Below are 12,300 nucleotides of genomic sequence, written 5' to 3'. Positions count from 1 at the left end.
TTGTCTTATTTACGTAGTACAATTTTGGCGTACTATTCTGTAACCGGATTGGTACTATCAGTTTAAGCAAAAGATAGAAAATGAACGATTCACAGTAGTTAGCCCAAGTTGTAGCCAGGTCTTTAAATTTGCTTTATCCCTGTATTACAAATTTTCAAGTAGATGGTAAAACGAAACACTGCGTAGCATTCAAACCTTTGTAAATCTTTTGTACACTCATAGGTTATATAATTATAAGGTGTGAATAAAATATTTAAGAAAGTCAGTAAGTTGTGTGCACCAACATGGCTTAAGCCAGCCGATTAAATCAGGCATACCTTTGTTGGCGACCACTTGCAGGCCTCTTAAAAGATTCTCAGGAATTTCCTTGTCCAAAAAGTGATCTTCTAGGTTTGAAAAAAGTTTCCGTGGATGATCTGAGGATGCGATGTAAACGGTCTCACTCGAGTTTGAGAAGGATCTGAAGACTCCACTTGCAAGTGGTAACAATTCCAGTCCTTCAAGTTTTGCGTAATTATCGTCCTCAGCACTTAGGACAAACATCAAAAGAAGTAGTTTCTCCTGCCGATCGAGGTTTCTGTAGCACATCGGAGTTCCTTTCAGAACATCTCGAACCAACGAAGGTGTAATTTCCTTTTTTATGTTTCCGTGCAAATTAATGGCCTTCCACGCATGGTCAGGCAGACAGGCGATATCTTGATTGGCTTCTAGCAATACGCGGGGAAGCAACTCCTTTAAGTCTTCGTCGTCGACTTTATTAAAGAAAGACTCTTCCACTTTCAGCCATCTCCCTCCTCCTCTCAGAGTGTATACAACGTTTTCCCTGCAAAGCGACTGAAGCAAGGGATCCAGCAGTCTCTTCCACTTGAAGTCGACAACGTTAATATCTGGCCATGCACTACAACAGAAAACGAAAGAACAACAATGTAATTGTCAGACATTGTGATAAGTCAAGGATTAAAGGCGTTAGCAAAAAATCTGCAGTCATGATTAATTTGAGTTATTGAGAATATGCAAACTTGACAAGGACTTACGGATAGGCTTAGTCAATTTTGACGTTCAGCTTTCAAAGAAAGTCGTGTCCGCTAGCCCAGAGCTAGTGGATTTTGCGATCGGGCTCGTAGATTTTGGCTTTTACTTGCCCAAAGGGCAAGTGTTTTTTGGGAATTCAAATTTCAGAACTGCCAGGTAAATTTATGTGAACAGAAAGCCGTTTTTTAACGTGGCCTCACAAATTGAAACCTGTTGAAACAAGAATCGCATTACGTCGAGTCGGCAAAATCTTCAAGTACAAAGAAACAAAACATTTGAAATGTGTCTAATTTTAGCTAATCGAGAGTCCTTCCAAATAAAGCTAGTCGTCTACGCTATTCTCCAATTTTAAAATCACGTTTACGGCAAACAAGGACGGAAAAATTTACCTTTTCACTTAAACTAAATCCTAAAACCCCAACAGAATAATATAAAAATATCTCTCATTTATAGCGAATGCAAATGTTGCCACAATATTGCACAAAAGGCTGAAAGGAAGACGGCAAAAGTTTAATTCGACGAAACATGGTTTCCGCTTAAAAGCAACTGTCCGTGAGACATTTTAAGATTTATTCAGTTGCGTTTATGGTGTTTGCATTTCAATAAAATTTATACCTGTAGTATGTACCAGTTGATTGCAATTTATCTATCACGTCTTATTACTTTCCCATAAAGAAAGAAAGTCGTTTGTTCATCGGAAACTTCTTTTTTTCCAAAAAACGAGACGTTTTTTACGTTTTTTACGCGGTTTTGACAACGAGAGCACTGATTAATGACATGGCCTTCCTGGTTTACCTTGAATTCAAATTTGCCTTGGGAAATCGACAGCTAAACTCATTTTCTTCGGACAACTAATCTACTGGATGCAGTAGTTGTGTACGTTAACTGTGCATGTCTTCTGATCACACTACTTGTATTTAAAGACAGTAGTTTTGTAATTTGACTTGGTGAGACTTGTGTCCAATGAATTTGATTTCTCTGGGCTTGAGGTCTCGTTCCAATTTTCTGCTGACAAATACGGGTTGTAGTGTAATGCCAATTTTGTGACTGGGATCAGGCATTTGCCTTTTGAACTGCGTTAGCTGATGTTTGATCTTTGAAGGGCAAACTCACTCACACAACGCTTCTATCTACCTCGTTTTTCTCTCTCGTGCCAAAAAAAAAACTCTGAATGGTTTTGGTGGTAGAATTAATCATTGCCAAGGGGTAATCGAGTCGAGTAAAGATGGTACGTAGTCTAGTGCATTCTTGATTAAAGGCTTCAGTTGTTGAGGATAGAGCGTACGCACGATGGATCATTGATGGTCTCATTTAAAGGGACGTTAGTAAAGAGGGCTGTGACATCATAAGAGACCAGTATGTCGTCTTCGCCGATAGGAGAGTTGCGGATTTCTTCAGAAGAGCGAATGGCATCGGTAATCGTGATATCATATACGGAGAGTGGTTTCAGTTTTTCTTCCACCCATTTAGCCAAGTTGTAGTTATACGTTCCAGTTGCCGATAAAATAGGCCTCATACTGAGGTTGACTTTGCGGGTTTTCGGAAAGCCATAGAGTAAAGTTGGAACGTAGTCTAGTGCATTCTTGATTAAAGGCTTCACTTTTTGAGGAGAGAGCATACGCACGATGGATCATTGTTTTTAGCAAGCAATCCTTATAGCGCTTGTCTGTGTGGCTATGAAAATGCAGCAACAAGCCAGTGTTTTTTGACTTTCTATATACTTGTGTGACGATCTTTGCTCGGTTCTTAATTATCTCAATGCCGATAAAGGAGATCTTGTTATCAATAGGAAGCTCCATCGTAAAAGACAGGTTGGGGTGTACGCTATTAAGAGTAGTGAGAAAATCAATTGCTGTATCGGTACTGGGCATCCTGACTTAGGTATCATCAACATATCTCTTGTATAATGTGGGCATCACACCATTGCGGGTAAGCTTGTCTTCAAGGTGGCAGAGGAAGACATTGGCCATTAGAGGGCCAAGGAGTGAGCCCATAGCCACACCGTCGATTTGTTCACACAGCTGGCCATCGAATTGGAAAAACTGTTTAGTAGTGGCGATCTTGAGAAGTTTTGTGAGTTGATCCTTTTGCAGGTTAAGGTCATTAGTTTGGTTAAACCAATCATCGGCAAACGCTACTTCAACTAAGATGTTGATGGTCTCATTTAAAGGGAAGTTAGTAAAGAGGGCTGTGACATCATAAGAGACCAGTATGTCGTCTTTGCCAATAGGAGAGTTGCGGATTTCTTCAGAAGAGCGAATGTGCATCGGTAATTGTGAAATCATTTACGAAGAGTGGTTTCAGTTTTTCTTTCACCCATTTAGCCAAGCTTGTAGTTATAATTTCCAGTTTGCCAATAAAATAGGCCTCTCACTGAGATTGACTTTGTGGGTTTTCGAAAGGCCATAGAGATGAGCTAGTCTGGAACCCTTGGGTGAAAGTGAATCAGCGATGTTCTGCGGTAGTATTTTATGTAGGATCGTGTGACATCTTTCTCTTTTTTAAGAAGCCGATGAAAGTGCTTTGGTGGACGACCACGGGATTTTGGTCGCTTATCATCAACACGCAAGAACTTGGAAGGATCATCAATTGAAGCTGCACTTAAAAGGCTTGTGTATTCCGCCTTGTCCATTATTACGACTCCTTAGCCTTTGTCGGGTCGTGCAATGACAATGTCATCACGTTTCTTCAAACAGTTGAGAGCTTTTACCAATGCCATGGGTGGATTAGGGCTGGTACGTTCAATGTAGTGTCTTTCTTGGCGGGATCTTCAAGTGGGGGCTCTTTTTTCCAGTAGGTCTTCTCAAAGCTGGCTAGAACCTCGATCGGTGACACTCGTTGCGGTAACGAGAACTTTAATACTCTATAGATGACAAGCTTCTCAAAGAAAGAAAGGTGATACGACGATATATTATTTATGTGCTCGTTCACGTCAAATTTCTTGGAAAGCAAGCGTGAGAATTTCTTGATGTGACTTTTTACCATTTTTTCGCGTTGGTTCTTGCGAAGCTTAGCTAGTGTTCGTAAGATAGCGACGAAGCAGACCAAGGAGCATTGCTCTCTGAGATCTTTGTAAACCTTGTGCAGCTCTGCCCTGAGATCTTTCAATTGAGAAACCTTTGATCGTAATTCCTCATACAAGACATTTTTTTGATAGTCTTCAGAACCCTTCTCCCATTTTCGTGTCTTTGTTCGTTCGAAGGCCATCTCTATAGCTTTCCGAAAACCCGCAAAGTCAACCTCAGTATGAGGCCTGTTTTATCGGCAACTGGAACGTATAACTACAACTTGGCTAAATGGGTGGAGGAAAAACTGAAACCACTCTCCGTAAATGATTTCACGATTACCGATGCTATTCGCTTTTCTAAAGAAATCCGCAACTCTCTTATCGGCGAAGACGACATACTGGTCTCTTATGATGTCACAGCCCTCTTTACTAACGTCCCTTTAAATGAGGCCATCAATGATCCATCGTGCGTATGCTCTATCTTCAACAATTGAAGCCTTTTTCTTTTGGCACGAGAGAGAATCAAAGTGCCACTGTCGTTACTCGTGGATATGAAAGTTACCTCGATTGTTTAAAATTGGCAGGCTGAAGCTTTCTTAATGCATTAGCATTGATAGTTGGATAATTGTGTAACAGCACGATGGGCTCTCATATGCAACTAGATACCCGAAATAATGCATGTATGTGAGGTAATCCCCTTTGCTGGAATTCAACCCTGTGAAATAAGTATACCATTTCTCCAATAGGCATAAGATAAATCTTTAACACATCCTCTATAAAGAGCTGTACCATGTGTTCAAAGTTCGTTGCACAGATGACACGGTAATTTTGAATAAGGTCTGATTTTTGTTGCCAGGTCATATTGTTAATGTCATCAGGTTTAGCAAGTAGAGCAGATCCATTCAGTAATATTGACACCTTTTGTGCCAGTTATACATTCCTCCAACAAACCTTGTGAATATTTATCACTATATTTGATATTCTTACACTTAAAAACAGATGATGTGAACCATAACTGATCACAGGAAGTGCATATATATTCAGGGCCATGTGTTATCGTATCACGAAAAAGACTGAATCACTTTTGACATGAATGTCTAATAGAGTCTTGACCTTGACAAATTTCAGTTTGGTTTAGCCTTGAGCTCTGCACAGCTTTCCTTTAATGGTTTTATGCTTTTCTATTTAGGTCTCTGATATGTTCTGGATTGCTTTTCTTTTCCTATTCCCTTGCTGCTTCAATATTTTCAGATCTGTTTTGGCGTTTTGTGTTGTTTTTCTTTTCCCTGAACTCTTCAAGTGATTTTGTCTCTTCCACTTGATAGATTCTCTCATATTAGCTCTTTTTTGCCACTGCTTTGTAGAAATTATTACTGACACTCACATCATTTTTGGCCATCGTTAATTAATCGATTATTACCAGGCTCTGAATAATTGTTGACATTGGTAACACCGCTGATTTCATAACCTGATATACTGTCATTATAATACTGAAGTGCTGAAACGTAGTTTCTTCCATCTAGATGTCCAATGTTCACAGTAGTTCCCTGTTGTCTGTTTATAGGACTCAGTCTGATAACAGTTACTGGTGCCCACCCCTCATTGGATTCATTTATACGTATTGTATAAACATTTAATACATTGCAAACTGCTTGCACAACAAGTGCATCACACCATGTATGTTGCTGTGACAGCAAACGCACAATTGCTCTGTAATGGGTCCAATAAATTTTTGACGGTTGTTTCTGATGGATTCAACTCCAGCAGCATGCACATTCATGTGATAGGAAGGATCATTGTATAACTGGTGGGCAACAGAAGAAAAGAAGCATGAACTATCTGAGGTACATTCTAGTGCCTTCAATCCTTTTTGAGCTAATCGAGCCTGCAACAGTGCTATAGAAGGATTTCTCAGTATTGTATGTGCTGTATGTGTACTCGTTCGATAAGCAACAGGGCCTGGGTTCGATTCAATGTCTCCTGATGTCAATAGCTTTTCTCTTGATAGACAATAATTCTCATTTTGTTGGTTCAATTTTGTCGAATGCGTAGTAGCAGATTGATCTTGAATGCACAATAGAACTGACAAGTCTTTTTTGTGTTCAGCAGTCCTGCGGGTAATAAGATAAAAATGACGATTAGAATCTCCTACTCTCGAAGATTGTTACGTCTGAGTTGCGGTCTAGGTATAGAGATATAATATTTTCCAAAAGCAAGAGATAAACACTTTCTCAACTCTGAAGAGCTCAGTCCTTATATAAATAATGCACCATACACTTTCTAATTACCTTGTCTTTCTGAAACAAGCTCGACGTTTTCTTGAAAGGAATTAATCCTGGAAGGTTCTCTGTCCCGGGGAGCAAGTACTGCCTCAGCCCTTAAATAAATAAATAAATATTGCTAGTGCTAATCACCCTTACTTGCAGTCGAGGACTGAATTGCGAAGGGCACGGCTCACGACATCGGGCTGAAAGCATACAAAGGCGCCTCTGGCTGCCGCTATACAGCCCATGTTTGATGTCGGAGCACAGCACCACAGCTAGATGTTAATTAGCTGTGAGTCGATTTTGATGAGGGAGGAAAACCGGAGTACCCGGAGAAAAACCCTCGAGTCAGGTTGAGATCGACTGAAACTCAGCCCACATGCTGGCTGAGGCCAGAATTGAACCCCGGCTCGCAGTGGTGGGAGGCCCGATAGATAACCACTAAGCTCACCTTGCTCTATCGCAGGAGATTGGTACGGATTCCTCATCAGTTTTCGTTACATAATCAGTGACAGAGTCTTTCGACAGTTCTTCATTATGGTCCACCACACAAGTACTAGTGTCTGGAAGCATGGATTGCTTGGTTGCCTCACTGTTTTTCATGTCACGGATGTTGTTCAAGTTGTATTCACGTGACTTTGATGAATCATAGCTTGCAAAACTTCGTGATAGCTTTGATAAACATTGGTATACTTTGATAGCTTCGATGTTACTCTCCAAATGGCAGTCACCTTCCAAATAGAATTTATTTATCCCCCGTGAGCTTAGGGGATGAACAGGGACTGTCTTCTCACCATGTGTCTGTCGATTCCATTTCTACATGTATTGAAGTCTTCGCGTTGGTCAGTGAAAGGCGGTGCACAATTAACTGCACCAATGTGTACTTGTTCAGAATACTTTGCTTCACCTTCGAAGAAAGCCGTTTCTTTAACTCTTCCGTTTCTTGCTTCTAAATGCAGCGGAAGGTGCTCAAACACTTAAGTATGAAAGCGACATGCAACAATGGCGGCGCACAACCTCGCAAACCGGAAGTCACAGCTTTCTATGATGTGTTGTGATTATCCATCCTGATTGGCTTATTAGATCGAACTTTCGGTTACGCAGGAGTGACACATTTGCAAAAAGAACCTCACCAAAACTCGTGGATATATCCACGAGTAAAAACGAGGTAGATAGCAGCGTTGCGTGAGTGAGTTTGCCCTTCAAAGACAAAACATCAGCTAACGCAGTTCAAAGGCAAATGCGTGATCTCAGTCACAAATTAAAATTGGCATTACACTACAACCCGTGTTTGTCAGCAGAAAATTGGAACGAGACCTCAAGCCCAGAGAAATCAAGCCTCCAATCGTAAATCGACAATGCGTTGTTTACTCTTTTATATGTGATCTGTGTGATTCAGATTATGTCGGCTACAAGGCTCGACACCTTCATGAACGCATTGTCGAACATAAAAATTCTGCGATCGGTAAGCACTCCCATGGGGATACAAGCCACCTCAAAGAAAGCCAATGCCGCATACTAAAAAAGGGCCAAGGAAAATTTGACAGTCTCGTCTATGAGATGCTCTTCATCAAGCAGTGCAATCCTAGTCTTAACACGCCGACTGATTTCATTCGAGCAAAGCTCTTTGTTTAACAACATTCCATAACCTGTTGTCTTTTAAGTATATAGACATTTCTTATTATTCACTTTTTGACTTGATAATGACGTGAGCCAAACGTCGAAACGTCGTCTACAATATTTTTTTTAATTTTAATATGCTTTTACGAAATGTTCTATCGCAATTTTTTATCGTGAAATATATTTAGAACCGCATTCATCCCTCTTGTTCCACTATAATTGGTTCTTCATTCAATCATTTTATTAGTTACGTAATATTAATTTTCTTTTTTTTTTTTTTTTTTTTTTTTGCTTCTTGGAACAATCGCAAGAGCTTTTTTTAAATGTCTTCAATTTGTTTGAAATTGAGATAGCTTCGGAAGTGATCGGAACATCTTCGAACATTTTCGGGACCGTTCAGAAGTCGTTCGAAAATCGTCGGAAGTGGCGGGAACTTTTTCGAAAATCCCGGTCATGAGGAGAAGAAAATCCATATATTTTTGACATATTTACTATTGATAAAAACTTTCATTAAATTATACATGTAGCTGATTATCAATTAAGAACAAGATGCTTCTGTGAAGCATATACTGGGTTGCCTGTGGTACGTGTTACAGAAAATCAAAAGGCACTGAATTGTGTGGTATTGAAATACAGCATTCCAGTCTCCGAAGAATAACAAATAAAAGAGAAGCGAGAAACATTGGCTTCTGGGCTGACATGTTGATAATTTTCAAGTTCCCTCACAACTTCTTTTCACCACAAGTGTGCCCTCTGAGCATCTGACTGCTTTGTAATACTAAAATTCACTGAAGTTAAGCCCTTTCGGGGGGGGTTAGTCTCAGGATGGGAGACCAAAACAATAAACCCATCATAAAACACAAGCATCTGACCGAAAGTACTATTAACGCTAAGAAATGCGAACTCAGCAAAGTACAGATTTTGTTAGCTTGCTTTATGCAAAACAAATATTGATGCAAAAGCAAATAACTATTGATACACAGTTTTTAGAAAGAGCAGAAGGAAGTTTCCGGAACGGTCGATCGAGAATAAAACATTTACGACATGAAAACAACATTAATTTTGAACCATGAATATAGAATATAAAAAGTTACGATCAGCGACAAAAATTTTGGGAGATTTTTGCTACGTTCAAATAAATCGCAAAATCGAAAGTGACATGGTCGGAATTTAGCGGGCGCCGTGATTAAGTTACCTCGGCATGTTTACTCGCAAACAGTAAGTATCTGTGTCAAATGATGGCAAGATACCGGGTTTTTGTAAGTTTCTTTTCTGTCAAGTGTTGTAAAGTTTGACAATGAAATGAGCGAAGTCAAAACAAAGATCACAATCGCCCAACTCTTGTTTATGCAAAGTCAAAATTTACTCTCCAAGACGCGTACGACGTTATTTATCACCAGGTAATTCTATCATTTTGGAAATAGCAGAAACTTTATTATTCATCTGCGTCACAATTTTTCACTGATTTTGGGGCTCATTTTGTTGAAACTCAAGCACGCTTCCAACAGGCCTGTGAACCCTTCCTGCTTACAGAGCAATTCTAAAAAACTTCTCCCATATCACATTTCAACCTTAAAGCTCGAAAATTCAATACACAACATGATATTATAATTCACAAAGGCAAAAAATACCACAGAATCCTTTTCCAGCGAAAAATTTATTGAAACAAACAACATATTTGCTCTTAGAGGCGAAAACCTCTTCCTATTTCATTGCGTGCGTGAAGACAAGAAACTCGATCGTGTCAAATTACCATGTACTTCAGGTAAATACAGCTCACTTTGATTTCTGCTCGACGGGCGATAGATTGTTGTCGAAGTCCACTACTCGTCGCCTTTACGATTCCAGGTATTTGTTTTCACCGCCTGCCTAGTTTATCCAACTGACTTTCCATTATTGAGCTCCATAAGGGTAAATTTTGTTTAAAGATCCACTAAAACGCCATTCGCGTTACATGACTTTCGACGCCATTGCCGGTTAAGTTTATCATTCTACTGTGTCCACCAGAGAAGTCTACGCATTTCCACTACCCTCTCTATCCTAAGAAAATACGAGCAGAAGGCTCTATGCACAAAGACACCACTTAGCAGGGGAGTGACAGGCAAGATTTAAACCGAAAAAAAAAATTATCTACCCATTTTCCGACTGGATTGCCATACGGCAACCCAGTAAAAGCATCTAATTCATGACCTAAGGAGTAATGTGAGAGGTACAAGAGAGATATTTTGCATCAAATGGAAACTTGGAAAAATCTGAGCCCCAGGTGGGAACCCATGTGGTGCTTCGGATTTTTCCGAACAGTATCTTTCATTTAATTAATTATATAACGAATGGTTTAATTAATTATCATCTAATTAAAACATATAATTAATAAATAAATGCGTAATTTAATTTGGGGCTAGTTAAAAGTAGATGCTAGCCACAGCTTGCAGGTAAAGGTGATTTTCGTTGCACCTTGACGTTAACAAAACAGCTAGGGATTTGTTGACAACCCCAAACTCAACCCACCTATGACGCCGGGACAGGGAATCAAACCGGGGCCACATTGGTGGGAGGCGAGTCCTCTCACTACTGCGCCAACACTGCTCTCCTTCTTGTTTATACTACCGCCAGACAAAGCACTGCTTGTTTATACTTACTCGCAAATCTTAGTTTCCGAAGACCAGATGATCTAAATAACGATAATTTAAAGTGTTTATTTGATTCCTCGAGGTCATGGTGCAGCATTTTTGGGCGGCACCTGCGATCCGCCCCCAGGTTTTCCGATCTAATTGTTTGACGAGTTTGAGAAATTGGTCGACAGAATTGACGCAATAAATAAGGAGTTGTATCTATATGGCGATGTTAACTGCAATTTGTCGCCTGAGGCAACAGCACATATTTCGTCCTTACTGTCTAGCATTCTCTGATATCTGTGGTCTTAGCCAGCTATTCACGGATTCGAACCAACACTCATTACAACCTGTGTTAAAAACCCTGATTGATTTATGTATAATAAATTCACAAGAGAATGATTCAAGCTTTGGCGTTGTTCGCCTTGGGATTAGTGATCATTTCCTTGTTTTTATGACACGTAAGGCACATTATGACCGCAATGCCTCTCGCAAGATAGAAATACTGCAATTTAAAAATTTTCAAAACCATAAGTTGTTAAATGATCTCGATAAAATGGAGGAATGCCATGGAGGAATGTAAGTTTGTACTCTGACGCAAATGATATACAGCAAGAACAGAAAATCCCGTTTGTCAGCTACGTGGACAAACACGCACCACTTAAAATAAAAGACAATTCGTAGCAAGCAGTCTCTGTGGATAACGAGTGAATTATTGCACAAAATGCGTAAGAGTTCTTCGTAAAAAGAACGCTATCTCTACCAATAATTATGCCATGTGGCAGCAGTATAAACAGACTAGGAACTAGGTGAAAAATACAACTAAATTTGCTAAGAAACGATACGGTTCTGAAAACCTGGAAACTAACAAAGGCGATCCACGTAAAACTTGTCCCAGAACCTTAGCAAGGAGCTAAGCTCACGAAAGGATAGTAAGTCGAACAATATTTTGGAAATCCAAACTGATAATAGCTAGAACTATAAATAACGCCGACGATATGGTGGAAGCTTTCAATGTGCACTTCACTATTATAGAAAAAATGCTAGACATATTTAGTTGGAACACTTAGCGAATGGTCCAGAATCATCGTGTTACAAGATCGTAGCTTATACCACATGCCCCTCCCCCCAATTCAATGTTGTGTAAGAATTTTTCAGGCGACTACTAGTAGTTGTTGAAATCAACATTGGAGGAAGGGGGAAACGGGGATGGGTGTTCCAACAAATGTGACGAGCATTGTAGCTTGAGATATTTGAGTTGGAGAAGTTGACGCTAAATCATACTTGTCGCCCTCTGATAATTTGTTCTCTCTAAAAACTCTTGAGTATCGACATTGTTCTCAACCTGTGGTTGGCCTTTATAAGATCCCTAGTAAGTTGTTAAAAATGGCAGCTTGCGATATTGCACCCTCACTAACCGACATAATTACAAAATTAATTCTTACGTCAGTTTATCCAACAGAATGGAAATTGGTTAGGGTAACACCACTCTTTTAAAAAGGCTTAGAATCAGACCTTAATAACTATCAAGCCATCTCCGTTTTCTCAGTGGATTCCTTGAAAGACTGCTCTAGGACCAACTTTATCAACACCTAAATGATGATAAACTGCTGTCAACTTGCCGGTCACGGTTTCGTTCCTTACATAGCACCCTTACTGCTCTGCTTGACGCGGCAAATAGCTGGTCTGTTAATAACGACAATTGCTTCCTGAATGTCATCGTTTTCAATAGAGTTGTAAAGCGTTTTTATTTTTTTTTTTACTT

The 12,300-nt window shown here is 39.7% G+C and overlaps 1 protein-coding gene and 1 long non-coding RNA gene across 2 annotated transcripts in view; both read right to left on the bottom strand.

Moving 5' to 3' along the window:
• LOC138012748 (sacsin-like) overlaps positions 1–12,300 on the bottom strand; it is a 46,137-nt gene that overhangs the window by 15,212 nt on the left and 18,625 nt on the right. The window contains exon 7 of the mRNA XM_068859626.1: positions 318–898. Coding sequence (XP_068715727.1) covers positions 318–898 — 581 coding nt within the window. The remainder of the gene's footprint in view (positions 1–317; positions 899–12,300) is intronic.
• LOC137967517 (uncharacterized) lies at positions 4,588–6,835 on the bottom strand. The gene is made up of 3 exons (XR_011116537.1): positions 6,755–6,835; positions 6,328–6,416; positions 4,588–6,150 (listed from the first exon to the last, which is right to left on the bottom strand). It is a non-coding gene; the product is annotated as an uncharacterized lncRNA (long non-coding RNA).

This window comes from Montipora foliosa, chromosome 8 (assembly GCF_036669935.1).
Source record: "Montipora foliosa isolate CH-2021 chromosome 8, ASM3666993v2, whole genome shotgun sequence".
NCBI lineage: Eukaryota > Metazoa > Cnidaria > Anthozoa > Scleractinia > Acroporidae > Montipora > Montipora foliosa.
The sequence above is the reverse complement of the archived record's forward strand: the minus strand, read 5'-3'. Positions and strand labels throughout refer to the sequence as shown.